This window comes from Colletotrichum abscissum (genome assembly GCF_030869225.1).
Source record: "Colletotrichum abscissum strain IMI 504890 chromosome Unknown Scaffold_22.1, whole genome shotgun sequence".
Lineage (NCBI taxonomy): Eukaryota > Fungi > Ascomycota > Sordariomycetes > Glomerellales > Glomerellaceae > Colletotrichum > Colletotrichum abscissum.
The window spans coordinates 758,405-773,653 of record NW_026850121.1 but is presented as its reverse complement, the minus strand read 5'-3'; the positions used below and the strand labels follow the sequence as shown (position 1 = coordinate 773,653).

The following is a 15,249-nucleotide window of genomic DNA, read 5'->3' as shown; positions in this document are numbered from 1 at the left end:
CCTATACCTTACTACGTACTTGTACGGTGTACCTTACTACGTAAAGTACCTCAGAAAGAGCTCACGTCACCTGTCAATTATTGACACGCGGCTTTCACCCTCTCTCGTCTTCATCAAATTGATAAATTGATATACATCATGTTTAACGGGAATGATACAGCTTTCTGCTCTGCGTGAATTTTCTCTCAAAGTCTCGATAACCTGGCGAATTATTGGGGGAAGAAAAAAAAGAATGCCTAAACGAAACTACGTCACCAAGCTTGACTTCCTTGATGGCAGCATTTGGAAATCTTCATCGGCATCCACGAGCTGTGTGTATATACGTCAATGGGACCATGTCCAGTGCATCACCAAGCCCAGGATTGAAACGATAAGAAATTGTATACGGCCCCATCCTTGAGAAACAGTTGCCTCTATCGCATACTGTACATCAGAAAAATGCTGCAGGATGCTTCCCCCAGTAAAGTGAATCCGTTCCCGTACACCGTCTTATCCCAGGACTGTCCCTACACCCGAGTTGCCGCAACCGAATGACCAGCTCAATGAAGACTCGAAATGTAAAATCACACACACGCGCAACTCTCTCCCCTTCTCTCCTTGACTCTCCCTCTTCTCTCCTTCTCTCAAAAAAACGTACTGTTGATATTAAAAAGCTGGGTCTAGCATACCCATTCTTCGGTGTAGGGGTTTGCGACAACGCTCTTCTTCAGCCCAAACCCATCCAGCCCAAACGCCGTCGTGTACATGCTTGTATTGGTGCGGTGCCTGAACCGATGGGTGCCATCGCGCAGTCTGCCAACGGAAGCCTGTCTCGCCTCGGACGTGATGCCAATCTTTCGCCGTATTCCTGGGGCTCTTTCGATATGTGATGATAATGATGATGTTGGAATGTGAGTCTCTTCTCACTTAGCAGCTGCAAGGCCCGCTGACATTGCTGCCAGGAGTCTCGGGTTGAAGGCTAACGCCCTGTCGCTGGCCTGGCCGAGCGTGCCTAGGGCCGGCCTGGTCAAGCGGCAGCTTCTTGGCGATAGCAGTGAAGAGGTCCTTGACGTTCTCGGCCGTCTTGGCCGATGTCTCGAAGAAGAGGAGTCCGGCCTCGCGCGCATACGCCTCGGCGTCGGCCGTGGACACCGCTCTCTTATCGGGCTGCTCGGTGACCAAATCCAGCTTGTTGCCGGCGAGGGCGATGATGATGTTTTCGTTGGCTTGTCTCTGCAATTCCTTGACCCACGCCTTTGCCTTATCCAGGGATGCCTTGCTGCTGTTAGCATTCTTGTGAAGGATGCCATAGGTTATCATTCAACCTACAGATTGGGTAATGTCGTAAACTACCACAGCGCAGTTTGCGTTGCGGTAGTACATGGGTGCAAGGGACTTGTACCGCTCCTGTCCGGCCGTATCCCAAATCTCAAACTTGACTGTGGTGTTTTCGTCGAGGGAAATGGTCTGGGTCAGGAAGGCGGCGCCGATGGTCGATTCGCGGTAGGAGTCGAACTGGTCCTGTAGTGGCACAAGGTTAATGACCTGGTGTGATGATGAAGCCGGACAAGTTGTGCATCGGGGACTTACCTTGACGAAACGCAACACGATGGAGCTCTGGACAACGGATTAGCACCAACGGATGGAATTTCCACGACGATCCGGACAATGAGATACCTTTCCAACAGCGGATTCGCCTGTGTATCATCGTGACCGTTAGCTATTGTTATGATAGACTACTCGGGCGGCAAGGAAGAACACATACCTAGCAAGACGAGCTTGAACTGCGCAAAGCGCGTGTTCATTCCGCGCGCACCAGGAGCACCGGGGCCTCGGGCAGCCATTTTTGCGTAATATGAAGAAGAGGTTTTTGGGAAGAAGCGGGCGATGGCAGGAAAGTCGGCGTTTGATGGGCCTCACACACGGAGCGAGAGGCTGTTCTAGAATGACGGTTGTATCGAATGTCGCCGGACGGACTCGTTCGCTGGCGTTCGGAAAGGATGGTACAAGTCGTAATGGAGGAAATGAGGGCGATGTGACGTTGATCGAGATAGGGATCGAGGGTCGCGACAGCAGCCGTCGTGGATCAAAAGATTCGTGGTTGCGCGGCGGGAGGGGCGAGAGTGCGAGTACTGCGTAAAGGTCGGTGGTGGTGGAATGTAAGGTGGGAAGCAGCGGGATGGGAGTTGATGGTAAATCGGGGCCTGGAATAATGTGACTGCCTTGGGGTCAACCGTTCTTGGGGGTCTCGGGGGGGCGTGTCGGTGCTGTTGGGTGGTGTGTATGTGTGGGTGATCACTGATGCCCATTCACTGTCTGGTACTTCCGTACTTTATTGCGGGCTGCGTAAGGCAAGGTACTGCGTACGTGGTTGAGAGTGTCCTAGCGCCCGACTAATAGGGTACCTTACCTACCTAAGGACCAAGCTGTCTACAAGTCTGTAGGTACTCTACAGTGGAGCGCTGAGATGATACACACTCACCAGTCGTCGGGCTGTCAGGTGCAGATGGACGGACGGACGGGGGACACCTACGACCCCGATGACTTCTGACCAGGTGCCAGACCCGCCAGAAGCCCGACTAAGGTGACCTCCAGCTCGATAGTTGGGCAAAGTGGTCTGCGTTGATTGGCCGACGGGAGGATTTTGCCGTGTTATGTAATCTCTGAGTCACAGCACCATCATCACAGCATCACAGGACTGGCAGCACCTCAGGACAGCTCTTGATCCCAGGCTTACCTAAGGTGATGGCTCTCCAGGAGTACTGCGTATGTAATCTTCAGATCTAACCAGCTGCCCAGCTCCCTCATTGGATCATAGCTCCCGAACATGGCTTGTGCTTCTAGTTGTTCGGTCCCTCTTTCACAAGCCGGACATTCAGATTCCCAGAGTTCCAGTGCGTCTTCAGCCCCTTGCACAGCAGTACCGAAGCTCTAAGCAGGCTGTTCTACCTCAGTTGAGGTATTCTACTATGTGCACAGTTGGTCGTTTCCTACAAGTTTCTAGAAAGGTACTTCGTCAAAGTACTTTTACCTTGTGTGGAGACGCTCCCCTCGCCCCCCATTCCACCCAGGCTGTGCTTGCGACTGCAGAGTGACGACAGCCATTTTTATTGGGGTTCACATTCAGTGTAGCCAACCAAAGCCTCAAGCTGTCCTCAAGGCTCTGGTTACTGTTGCTCGACACTTGAACTTGCGACCGTCAGCTCCAACTTCAACAACCTCCCAGTTGGACGACAACAAGGGCCTCAAGGCATTCCCTCTCCCTTCGACCTCCCCTCATTCATTTGCTTCTTTTCTGCTTTGCCTAGCCTTGCATTGCCTTGTCCATCTAGCTCTTCCTTCTCTTCGCTACTCACTACCCTTTCATCATCCCGTTGCCGCCCGTCGCCATGGCACCCACCTTTCCCTATCGCGACATCAATGTCAAGGTCGCTCCCGACTCTTACGTCTTCACTTCTCCCTCCTCGCCTGATGCTCCTGCCCTGGTCATTGACAGACCGACCGGAGACCTTCGCCTTGGAGATGCAGGCCTGGGCAAGAGAGTATCCCGGCAATCAAGCATCGCCGGAATTCTGGGCATAGTCCAACTCAGACTTGGTAGGATCCCATACTGTCGCCAGCAACGCCGTCAACCCCTCTTGGCCTGCAATACAACACAATTCGCTAACTCCCATTCTCTCTCCAGACAAGTATGTCATCATAATCAACAAGGCCCAGCCTGTCGGCCGCCTCAAGGGCCACATGGTCTACAAAGTTATCAGCACCGAGATCCTTCCCATGCGCGAGCGCCAGATCCGAGACCCCGACGAAGATACCTTTATTGGTCTGCTCGAGACCTTCATGAAGAACGGCCCCATGTACTTCTCCTACTCTCTCGACCTCACAAACTCCTTCCAGCGCCAGGCCTCCGCCGACGCCTCTCTCCCGCTCTGGCAGCGCACAGACGACCGCTTCTTCTTCAACCGCTTTATCCAGTCAGACCTGATCGACTTCCGAACGAGGGGCGCCAGAGGTCATGTTGGTCCCCAGCCCGGCGTCGACCCCTTCATCCTCCCCGTCATCTTTGGCATGCTCGAGATCCGCCCCACCACCTTCAAGGGAACCCCCGTCACCGTCACCCTCATCTCCCGTAGATCCAGACACCGCGGCGGCACCAGATATTTCACTCGAGGCGTTGACGACGAGGGCCACGCTGCCAACTACAACGAGACGGAGCAGATCACCATCTTCAATGACTCAGGCAGTGGTATGGGCGGCTTTGCCGGCAGCAGCGATATGCAGAGCGGCAAGTACGGCGCCGACGGGAAGGAGACCCAGATCATGTCCTACGTCCAGACTCGCGGCAGTGTGCCCACCTACTGGGCCGAGATCAACAGCCTCCGCTACGTTCCCAAGCTGCAGGTTCGCGGCATCGATAGCGCTCTGCCGGCGGCCAAGGCGCATTTCGAGGAACAGATCCGTCTCTACGGCGACAACTACCTCATCAACCTCGTGAACCAAAAGGGTCGCGAGCAGCGCGTCAAGAGCTCATACGAGCAAATGGTTGAGAAGCTCGTATCGTCGCCAAAAGAGCGGACCGAGGGCGACCGTATCACGGACGAAAAGTTCACCACAATCCAGCCCGAGAAGCGCGCCGTCGAGTTTGACCGCCTGCACTACATCTACTTTGACTACCACCACGAGACCAAGGGCATGAAGATGCACCGCGCATACGCCCTCGTCGAGAAGCTGCAGGAGGCTCTCCAAGATCAAGGCTACTTCCGTGCGGTGGACATGCCGGGATCCAACGACGGCCGTCTCGAGCCACGCAGCTACCAGACCAGCGTCATGCGCACAAATTGCATGGACTGCCTGGATCGCACAAACGTGGTCCAATCCATGTTTGCCCGCCACATGTTGGACCGCATCTTTGAGGAGATGGGCTTGATGTCCCGCGGCTCGTCCTTCCGCGACGAAGACCCGGCCTTTGAGCACATGTTCCGCAACCTCTGGGCCGACAACGCCGACGTTGTGTCCAACTCGTACTCCGGCACCGGAGCCATGAAGACAGACGTCACCCGCACCGGCAACCGCACAAAGGTCGGCGCTCTTCAGGATGCCCGCATCGGCGTCACCCGCTACTTCAAGAACAACTTCTTCGACGGTCCCCGCCAGGACTCGTACGACCTGTTCCTCGGCGTATTCCTCCCTGGTACCGCAAACATTGGAGGCTCCCTGGTCTTTGCCGACCGCCGCCCCATTCTCATCCAGTCGGTCCCTTACCTCCTCGCTTTCAGCATCTTCCTCGTTCTTGTCGGTCTCTTCTCCAAAAGCGAGGCCGTCGTCACCATCCGTGTCTTCATCCTCTTCTGGCTCGCCGTCGCCGTCTGGTCTGCCAGCTTCGTCTTTAGCCACGGCATGCTTTACGTAAGTCACAGCCATCATGCTGCCCCTTGTCCCTGTCCATGTTCAATCCAGCTGACAACCTATCTCAGGTCAATTGGCCTAAGCTCAACCCCAGACCGTGGGCCAACGAGGGCTACGCCGAGCACATGTCCAAGGCCCGGAAGGATTCCGTCCTTGGCTCCTTTGTTGCTCGCCATGAGCGCGGTCTCAGCACGGCGAGATACCTTCATGCCGAGGAGGGCAAGAAGAGAGTTGAGTGAGGCTGGTGTTTGGTTGCGGCTCAACTTCTCTCCATTCGTGGCTCCTATTGTGTGCAATCGAGCCGTTTTTCAAAGGGAAGACGGCTCTCTTGGCCCGAAATTCTACATTCAACCCTTTTTGTCACATTCTTCACTGAATAAGGTCATACAGAAACCTTGTTTAACTATTTCTTTTCCAATGCTGAGCCGGGAGTTATCAGGCCTGGAATGGACATGGCATAGATGTCGTAGCAAATTAACGGCTTGTCTCAAGAACTGAATAATACAACTTTCTCCTTCTGATCCCTCGACTTGCGCGTTTCCTAGAAGTGTTTGTCATGCCCTACGCAATTTTAAGACTTCATGACGATAAATAAGCGTCGCACGCCATTGACCAATCCACATAAAGTAGAGCCAATTTGCGAAGTCTCATTGTGTGGCCCGTCTGAGCAATTGTCAATTACAGTCTCTTACTAGAGAAACACGGCTATGCATACCCAATTGAAACAGCTAACACCGAGTGTAGACCGTTTGAAATCTATATGGATTGCATGTTAAGTTTTGATAAGCCCAGAATTGACTTCTTGTTTGTTGCTTTGAGAGAAACTCTATGGGCGACTGGATAAGCACAAATCTGACCTTCAGGTCTCCAAGTCGAGTTGCATCTCAGCAAGCCATAGTTGGAGACAAAGGAAATAGAACGATTGGGACAGTCGAGAGATCGGCACGAGGCCTTACGGTAGTATGATTGATATTCAACAGTCCTCGCAAAGACGCTGACAACTATGAGGAACTACATCCTCACCCCTTCATATGGGGTATAGAAACTGCTTATTCTGCAGATCCGTCAGATCCAAAACCGCCAAATCGACCTTGACCCGGATCGTCTCGCCGCCCTCGTCGACCTGCTCAACCCACCCGTCCCGCTCATCCTCGCTCAGCCCAGCAATATACTCCAACCGCTCCTTATTCCTCCTCACGAGTATGAACCGGATGATCCACAAAATCACCGGCGTCCCGACCCAGCTCACCGAGATCATGGACGCCCACGCGCCGTAGAACCGCGGCGCGTTGGCCGGCACCCAGATCTGCGGCGACACGAGGTTGCCGACGCTGTACCCCAGCATGAACATGACGTTCCGCGTCAGCTTCTTGGTGTACCCGGCCGCCGTGGACGTCGTCCACCCCAGCGCGATGATGTACGTCACGCCGTACGTCGCCGCCGCGAGGATCAGGCACGCCAGGAGGCCGATCTTGCGGTCCCAGGGGACCGTGACCATGGCGATGCCGCCCGCGACGGCGGGCATGCACCAGAGGGTCCCGTGGAGGGCGAGGTTGCTGGGCCAGCGGCGGAGGGCGAGGGTGGCGACGACGCAGCAGAGGATGCCGAAGGCGCCGCCCGCCGCGGCGACGAGGGTCGAGCCGAGGGGTTTGATGCCGATGGAGGTGGTGATGAGGTTCTTTTGGCCGTAGTTTAGGTTGTTGGAGTACATCAGCGTGAAGGACTGCAGGGCGAAGAGCCAGGATACCGGGTCGCGGAGGGTCTCGACGACCTGTTCGCGCTTGAAGCGCTTCTGCTCGATGGAGCTCTGCTGCGCGGCGTGGACGCGGCGGATGACGTGGATTTTCTCTTCCAAGGTGAGGAAGCGGGCCTCGGCCGGGTTGGAAGGGTACTCGAACCAGACCCAGACCGCGAGGAAGAGCGTGAGGCCGCCGGTGACGATGTGGAGGAGCTTCCAGGGGAGGACGGGCCCCTCGGCGTAGAGGAGGCCGTAGGAGAGGAAGCCGGTGACGAGGGGCGCGGCCTGGCAGGTGATCCAGAGGACGGGCTGGAGGTAGGACTGCTCGCGGCGGTTGAAGAACATGCCGATTGTGATTTCCATCGCGGGGACGATTATGGCCTCGGCGGCGCCGAGGAGGAGGCGGAGGACGATGAGGCCGGCGTAGGAGGTTGCTGCGCAGTGGAGGAAGATGAGGACGGACCAGATGAAGATTGTGATGGCTACGTATTTGCTAAAGGGGAGCTTCTGCATGAGGATGTGGCCTGGCCATTGGAAGGCTAGGTAGCCTTTGAGGGTTGGGTGTTTGTGTCAGTTTCTCGCTGGAAAGGTTGTTGTGTAGGCGGAAAGGGGATGTGTAGGTGAGTTTTGCTTACCGACGTAGAACATCGTGTTCAAGTTGTTGTATTGGGCTTGTCTGATTCCCGTTTCCTCAAAGAGGCCCAAGATAGCTGCATAACCGAGCGTCGACTTGTCAACCTGGGGAATAAGTCACGGTTAGCTGACTGCTCATCACACAAACCCAGGTTCCATTGCGATCAACTTACAAAAAGCATGATGTTGATGGCCGAGAGGAGAGTCATGACGCGGAGATAGAGCTTCCTACGAATCTTCTTCTCCATCTCGGGCGTCAGGGGACCGAACTCGTCGCCATGCTGCTCGAGGAGTCGCAGCGTCACGTCGGCGTTCTTCTCCGAGACGGTCTTGCCCTTCGACGTAGACTTCACTTTGGGTTCGACCTCTTTTTCGTCGGCCATGACTTGGGTGGTTTCTTTTGATCGAAAACTACGGCACTTTCTTGAGATGTAAGTGCGCAAAGCCCGCCGAAAAGATTTCATCTAGGCTCCGTGTAAAGCATGCTCTCCAAGGGAAGCCTTCAGCGAACACCTGCGTTCTTTAACCTCGTAGCTTCCATCGCATCAATAACTGTTGTGGGTCCCTCCAAAATGTCGTTATCGAAGGATGCCATAGACTATGTTCCCTCTTGTCGTCTCATTCCGTGAGGTTAGTGGTGAGCCGGGTCTCGCCAAGCAGCCAATGCGCGATGTCTCTCCGCTATCACGCAATACCCTGCGCCGGTCATCCTCCCGCCCTTCACTCCGAGATTTTACCAACTATTTGAACAGTATTGGGAAATTTCGTGGCATCACTGCACGCATCCAAGCAAGCTACCAGTCTTCCGGTCGGAGCTAGAGCAAGTCTCGTGCAGCGCGCTTGTTGTGCATGGCGTAAAGGCCGATTTCTCGGCCTTAGACAAGGGTCGGAATACGGCCGACGACGCCTCTACATGCATTTTTTGCAGGGACGAGAGTCATTCAAACAGCTGATTCTGGCCATGGAAGAAGGGAAAACCCCTCAGAATTAAGTTTGTTATCAAGTAGCTCTATCTGGAAAGAGTGGGATCGCTCTCCCGGCAACCGTTCGGCTCAAAAAGCTCGGTCGACCGGAGGAGAGACTTGGGCCAACATCCCGGAAGGCCAACGGCCCCACATCAGCGCCGTCTCCCAAACTTACCTTGACTCACCCTCATACTCTGCAGCGTAGAACCCAAGTATACCTCTACCTGCCCAATCGCCCGCAACAGCCCAAGAAAATTATTCAAAGACATTGAGAGTACCACTGGTTCGCGGCCTGGCAAGTATACGGGCTCGCGCAGGCGGTACACCCGCTCCACCCGCTCCCGCCGCATTGGCCCCACCTCGCAACCGTGCACCCTCCGGTCGGCGGCGCGCTCGCCGTCGACGTCGCCGGTGGTGCCGCCGAGGTCTGCGTCGTTGTTCCCGGCTGCGTGGAGCCGCCCTACGAACGTCAGTCAAGCCCTATCTTTTGAAACAGAAGGGAAAGAAACGGGAAATCGAAATAAAGCTCACCGTGATCCCAAACCACTTCAAATCCTCTGCCCCCATGACAGGCACACTATGTCCGACCCCCGTCCCGTAAATCCCCTCCAAGTTCGGCCCGTACACGTACTTTGTATACTGCCCGCTCGGCGTGCCGGGCAGCGTCTGCTGCGGCGTGAGGCTGTACCCGAACACGCCCGTCCACTGCTTGATCGTCTCGTTCCAGTTCTGCGGGTACAGCGTCGTGTCGGCGCTGCCGTGGTAGATTTGCATCCGGGGGCGGCTGCCGCTGTATCCGGGGTACATGTTGAGCGCCGTCTGGGCCCAGGCCTGCTGCGAGGCGATGGACTGGCCCTGGCTGCAGGTCGAGTTCCAGCCGTTGACGGTGCCGGTGTAGAAGCAGCCCGCGGGGACGCCCGAGTAGGCTATGCCGGCGGCGAAGAGCTCTGGGTAGGTTGCTGCCATGACGTTCTAAGTTTGTTAGATTTTAGCAGAATGTCACTTGTTAAGATGAAGAGTCTCTCCCCTTTACTGTATATGTCTTTCGACAAAAGCTACTGTTTGGAAAATAGAAACTCACCGTCATCATCGCCCCCGAAGATGTCCCCGTCACGAATACCTTGCTCTTGTCACCGGCATACTTATCAAGCGTATACGTCACCATGTTCGCAATGGCATTACTGTTTCCGCCGCCGTTGTGCGTCAGGGACGCGGTCGAGCTGACGTCCCAGCACGTGCCAGAGTACGGCGACTCCGGGTAGATGACAATCAACCCGTAGGTGTCGGCGTACCCTTTGTAGGGCGTGTTAGAGTAGTACGCGCTCGCGGTGCCGGAGCAGTAGTGGATCGCTACGATGACGGGTGGGCTCGCCGCGAGCTTGTCCGGGACGTAGATGTACATCTTTGCGCCGGACGGGTTGGCCCCGAAGGAAGTGACCTGTTGGAGAGAGGCGGCGCTCGCGAGCGAGGGGGCGAGGAGGCCTGCGAGAGCCGTGGTTAGGAGGGTGAGAGGCCTCATTGTGAGATTCGATCTTTTTCCCTTTTCTCGCTCTATTGTAAACTCTAGTGGGTGGGTTTTTGGACCCGAACTTGGTGAAGAACAGCTGTTCTTCGTGTCTTTGGGTGGTAGGCCATGGACATCGTCTTATATATGCAACTTTCCCTTTTAAGGTCTGCGAAAGTGGGTGGCGGACGCAATGATTCCGAAGAATTGCGGGCTAGTGGCTGCGTCGTCACCTCCATCTATCAACGATCTCGGGCGTCTGAAAAGAGACAAAGTCATAAAATTTGCCAGAATTGAGCTGTAGAGCTTCTAACATTCTGATTCGAGTCCCATCAGTGTTTCCCTCGTGAGAGGGTATTCGTCGGTTGTTACTCGACCGTTCGAGGCGGTCGGTCAGCGATTGAAAATCACAAATCTCTTCCGCTTGCGCTTTTGAGCCCAGCCTGCCATTCAAACCTAGTCCGGTCTACGGTATTCATAGAACAAAAAGACTGCGGACCGGATGATGTGTCTGTCTCCGGACCCTGGATTGGGAAGTAGTGACGCTACACGAATGGGGACCCCCAGCGATTCTGCCACTTAGTCTCTGCTACTTCATTCAGTCCAACACTGAGACGTTCCCCATTTCTCGGGTCAACGGAAGCATCGTTTCTGGAAACCGTTCATACGCTGTACAAAGCCCATGATAGCAGGCTGTAAACATTGGAGAAAATCCACGTGGAGGGTGGTGACAGTGAGGTTCCATTTAGCCTGAATGCGGTCAGCAGTTGAGCCTCTCTATAAAGGCTTGCAACCGGGAGCACCTTCACATGAGAAGGGTGTCGTCGTGTATTCGTACGATCCATCCAAGAGAGTAGAATACTCCCTGAGAAGAAGGGTACTCGAGTCAAATTTTCTCTCCTGTCATAAGAGGCACAAGGGGAACGTGGCCGAGGGGTATGAGGGGGGAGTCTTTGTATGAACCGAAAGTCCTCGAGCCTCACTCAACCTAATCTTTTGTTCGATTCCCTACAGAGGTCCCCTTTTCTCGTCTCCTTCTCTCCTTTCTTCATTTTCTCTATTTGGGTCTGATCTAAACGGAAACCTTAAGACCGGGTCCCACTTTGATAGAAACCCAGGCACCGCTACCAGATAGCCATCCCATGAGACGATGATTCGATTCAAGTCAAGGAAAACTACGTTTCTCGACCTTCGCCTAGAGTTTGAGCTGATATCGTATAAGCAACTTGTAGACTGGCCTAGTGTGAGAGACCTTCATTGGTGTCTCGTCAACAGTCCCGACATAACTCGTGGATGCGCCTGTTCATGCTTGATGTCCATCAATCGTCGACAAATCCAGACGCATGAGCGTACCAAGCCAAGCAGGTTTATTAGTACGCGCAAAAGTAAAGTCGTCAACGACAACAAATCCCTGCCGTTCGTAGAACCTATTCTCCGTCATTAAAAACAATCACATCGTCTAACGCCACTCCTCTGTCGGACTCACCTGTTCAACTTCTTCTCGTTCCCAGCCCACGCATCAACATAAAGCACCTGCATGCCCTCCTCAACCCCATACTCCTTGGCCCGTCGGATGAGCGCCTCTCCAGCGCCCTTGCGATACCGCCCGGTCCTGTAATCCGTGACAAGCACATCGAGGTACACGAAGCCGTCCTTCTTCCCCTCCAACTCGTCGCGAATATTCTCTTCTTTGTTAAATTGCCTCTTGACGTGACCCGGAAGCCAATTCGTGCGCATGAACGCGGCGCCGACGGATACATAACGCTTCCCGTCCTCGGCGGCCCTGTACCGGAGGCCCGGCTCGTCTTGCCCGGCGTCGTGCGGGGTAATCGCCCCGGTCACCGTCGGGGACTGAACCTCAACTTCGGCAATAAAGATTCTCAAAGCATCGCCTTCGCCGGTAGTCCGGTACCTCTCCGACGCCGCGACGTCCTTAAGGGTTTCCTCGACGAAGCCGTCTTTCCGGCTAAAGGGCTGCGATCCCCACATCGCGCCGCTGCCCATGGCCGCGAGCGGCGCGAGTGTCGAGTCGAAAGCTTCTACGATGAATTCTGCATCGTGAGAGGCTAGGCTGGCGTCTCTGACGTTCATTGTGGTTGTTCCTTAATGGTACGCTGCCGAGGTATTTTTCGGGGCCGAGTGGCGATGACATGGCAAGACAGAAAAGTGTCGAGGGGAAGACTAGGGCTGATGGTCCCCATTAACGTTGGATACTCACCTACCTATTCAAGGTATAGTCAGCATCGCTTGAATCCTTTCCCGCGTCGGTACCAACGAGACAGTGTTGAGATAACCACACCTTTCAACCCGCGAATCAGGAGCGTCGAAAGCGGCATGGTTTTTGGTTCTTCGCTTGGGAAGAAACCCACGTCACGGGAACGAATTCCGACTCTGATGAGTAGACGATGGAAGAAGAGATCGAACTTGACTTCATTGCGGTGATTGTGTGCATTAAAGCGTAAGGCATCGTGTGCTCGAAGCTGCTCTCACCATACCGCGATTCGGGTCTATCTACTTCCTGGTTTTTCGAATGTTACGCTTGTCGGTGGTGTCCACTCGACCAAGTAGAAACATGCTTTCCAGGTGCAAGGTGCGGTGGCAAGGATTCATCATTAGTGATGGGGTTTGATTGTATCTACGTTGTGAGATGTACCATCGGATTCTACTCAATGACGGCAACTCGAGATGAACGGAAGTCTGAATACCAACTCGTGAGCCATTTTCACTAATACTCAACTCACCAAGTACTAATTTGGCGCTCGCTAACTTTGAACGTCTGCCAAAACATATCGCTTTGCTTGCCATAACTAGATCACGGTACGTTGTCTACATAATTCCAAGGATTCGAAGTCGACACGCCGTTCATAGAGACGGCGTGGCCGACTCACGTTGCGGAGCATCGTTGCACTACTGCACGAGGTGGACCCTGTCGCCGACGGCAGTTGCTCTCAGATATCAGATCAAACTTTGACACGTCTTGGCACAAAGAGTGAGGCGAGCTTTTCGCGGATGAGACTGCCTCGAGGCAAGCTTAGGCGGAAGCCGTTCGTAGCGGACTGCTTTCTTCAACGAGGACGCGATCCCTCGTAAGTGCTCAACTTGCTACGCCGGACAATGTTTTCAGACGTAGAGATGGGTCATACTCCTTCATTCCACGGCGTTGACGTCGTTGACCCCTAGTGTGCCGACATGTTAAGCCCTGGAATACCTGGGATCTAGCTAAGCTGTGCCTGCCGCATACAAGCGCTGATACTGTTGGGCATCGAGGCGCCTACGTTGGGTATGAATGCGAATTCGATGTTGAGCTATGCAATGGGATTCGATTTCAGTGGCTCAGAGAGTGGAAGGTAAGTGAATAGTGCATGCGACTTCTGAGGCCATAATCTGTGCGTGATCGCACGGTCGGCCCACTTGTCGTCCTGAAACTGTCCGCTGCCGCCGGCATCGATCTGCGAGATCCATCGTCGTACTTCAAGTTGAAGAATGAAACCGAATCATAGTGACACTGAAGGGCAATCCCGCGTATTCTTGAAGAGTCGAGTCAGGCGGAGATTGTGGAACCGGCACCGGTGCTGTAAAAGCTGTCGACCTGCTATAACGAAGTCAGTAGAAATACCTGTCTGGGGAGAATAACCAGAGAAGCTCACAGACGTTTCCATTGCTTTTTTGCTACTTGACGGCATGATCATACTTAGCGCAGTAAAATGCGGTCCTCAAAAATTGCAAGATACCCCGGATCGGGGACGCCGTGATTCTTGCAAGTTTTGACGAATACCGCCTGAAGTATTGTAGTCCAGAAGATGCAAAGAAGCACTCTAACAATGACAATTGAGATCGAGCGACAAGGCTCATGTTCATCGTGGATACTGATCCCATAATTCCATCGAAGAAACACGGTTTAGGTCCGATGACCATGCTAGTACTTGATGGGATTAGTCGGGCCCGTGGAAAGGTCGCTTGCTCACCCACGGTCGTCTACTCACTTCTGCAGATTGAATTCTAGGCACATCCAGCTGTCGACTCCACCATCTTGCTCGTCACATACTTGTGAGACTTTGATCCCGTGTCGGTCTGTTGGGAATAGAGGCATCGACAAGCTTGCTAAGGGTTAGCTGCTACAGCTGCTCCTGGAGATGAATAAGTGTACGCCCAGACATAACCAGACAAGAAGGCCGTGAATTCCGGGGCTTGTGAGGCTTCACTGGACTCTAGTTCTGAAAATTGAAGAGTAGTAGCACTCGCTGCGCCGACCGAGAACCGCTCTCCATGTCTTTTCCGAGAGGCACACCAAAGTCAATTAAAAGGCAGGGCGAATCCGAAGACGAGGTACGAGTGCCGCGGCAACCCGACCATCGTGGCATAATACCAGTGAGAGGTGGACATGAGGCAGTATGTTGAACATTGATGCTCCGCGCTTCTGTTGATGTACTTTATCAGTCTAAGCAAAACGTTAGGTTCCCCTTGATTATTCGAAATAAAGAGTGAGCCAAGACACTGCTTGAGACAGTGGCATCAACGCTAAGGCTCTAAGTATGAGGTTGATGGAATAGCATGGTGAAAGGCGGACGAAACGGCCTGTGATCCAGTTCAGGCTCACTATTGAGTACTGAGGGGCGTACACACAGTTCTTCATAAATCGATGCCAATTCCGAGCGAGCCGTAGTGGTGGGAGGACTGGCCAGGAGATTGATTGAATGGTGTGAAAAATGTGCGATACTGTGGTCCATCCTTGTAGAGAAGTAGATTGAACTAACAAGAATAGGTGAAACAGAGTGAGAGTTCGTCGAAAGACAGTCCGTGGGCATCAGGCCTTGGAGGCTTCTCCGTGCTCAACTTCAGGCGAGAGAAAGCGAAATCTACCGAATGAAGCATCTTGCTGGCCGTCGCAAACACACTTGTTGCAGAGGCGGGATGGTTTCCATGCGGAGACAGTAAGGCAGCCGGTGGAAAAGCCGGAAGCCTCGTGCGAGGGAATTGGAGAGACTTTCCGGAGGTATGTCCGGTGGCATACAAAGTGTCCTGAT

The 15,249-nt window shown here is 54.1% G+C and overlaps 5 protein-coding genes across 5 annotated transcripts; 1 reads left to right on the top strand and 4 right to left on the bottom strand.

Moving 5' to 3' along the window:
- Positions 1-906: 906 nt before the first annotated feature.
- On the bottom strand, positions 907-1,823 carry CABS01_09418 (Ras family protein; the record flags this gene model as incomplete). Its single annotated transcript, XM_060542775.1, has 5 exons — positions 907-1,254; positions 1,309-1,500; positions 1,570-1,596; positions 1,657-1,676; positions 1,745-1,823. The coding sequence occupies 5 exons, from the start codon at positions 1,821-1,823 to the stop codon at positions 907-909; spliced, it is 666 nt and encodes a 221-aa protein (XP_060400502.1).
- A 1,545-nt stretch (positions 1,824-3,368) lies between these two features.
- Positions 3,369-5,624, top strand: CABS01_09417 (uncharacterized protein; the record flags this gene model as incomplete). The annotated part of the gene is made up of 3 exons (XM_060542774.1): positions 3,369-3,576; positions 3,665-5,385; positions 5,454-5,624. The coding sequence occupies 3 exons, from the start codon at positions 3,369-3,371 to the stop codon at positions 5,622-5,624; spliced, it is 2,100 nt and encodes a 699-aa protein (XP_060400501.1).
- A 788-nt stretch (positions 5,625-6,412) lies between these two features.
- Positions 6,413-8,139, bottom strand: CABS01_09416 (major facilitator superfamily transporter; the record flags this gene model as incomplete). Its single annotated transcript, XM_060542773.1, has 3 exons — positions 6,413-7,671; positions 7,759-7,861; positions 7,930-8,139. The coding sequence occupies 3 exons, from the start codon at positions 8,137-8,139 to the stop codon at positions 6,413-6,415; spliced, it is 1,572 nt and encodes a 523-aa protein (XP_060400500.1).
- An 841-nt stretch (positions 8,140-8,980) lies between these two features.
- On the bottom strand, positions 8,981-10,240 carry CABS01_09415 (PHB depolymerase family esterase; the record flags this gene model as incomplete). Its single annotated transcript, XM_060542772.1, has 3 exons — positions 8,981-9,181; positions 9,253-9,693; positions 9,803-10,240. 3 exons carry the CDS (start codon positions 10,238-10,240, stop codon positions 8,981-8,983), a joined length of 1,080 nt encoding a protein of 359 aa, XP_060400499.1.
- Positions 10,241-11,707: 1,467 nt separating this feature from the next.
- CABS01_09414 (acetyltransferase) lies at positions 11,708-12,316 on the bottom strand (the record flags this gene model as incomplete). Its single annotated transcript, XM_060542771.1, has 1 exon — positions 11,708-12,316. The coding sequence occupies one exon, from the start codon at positions 12,314-12,316 to the stop codon at positions 11,708-11,710; it is 609 nt and encodes a 202-aa protein (XP_060400498.1).
- Between the last annotated feature and the right edge of the window lie 2,933 nt (positions 12,317-15,249).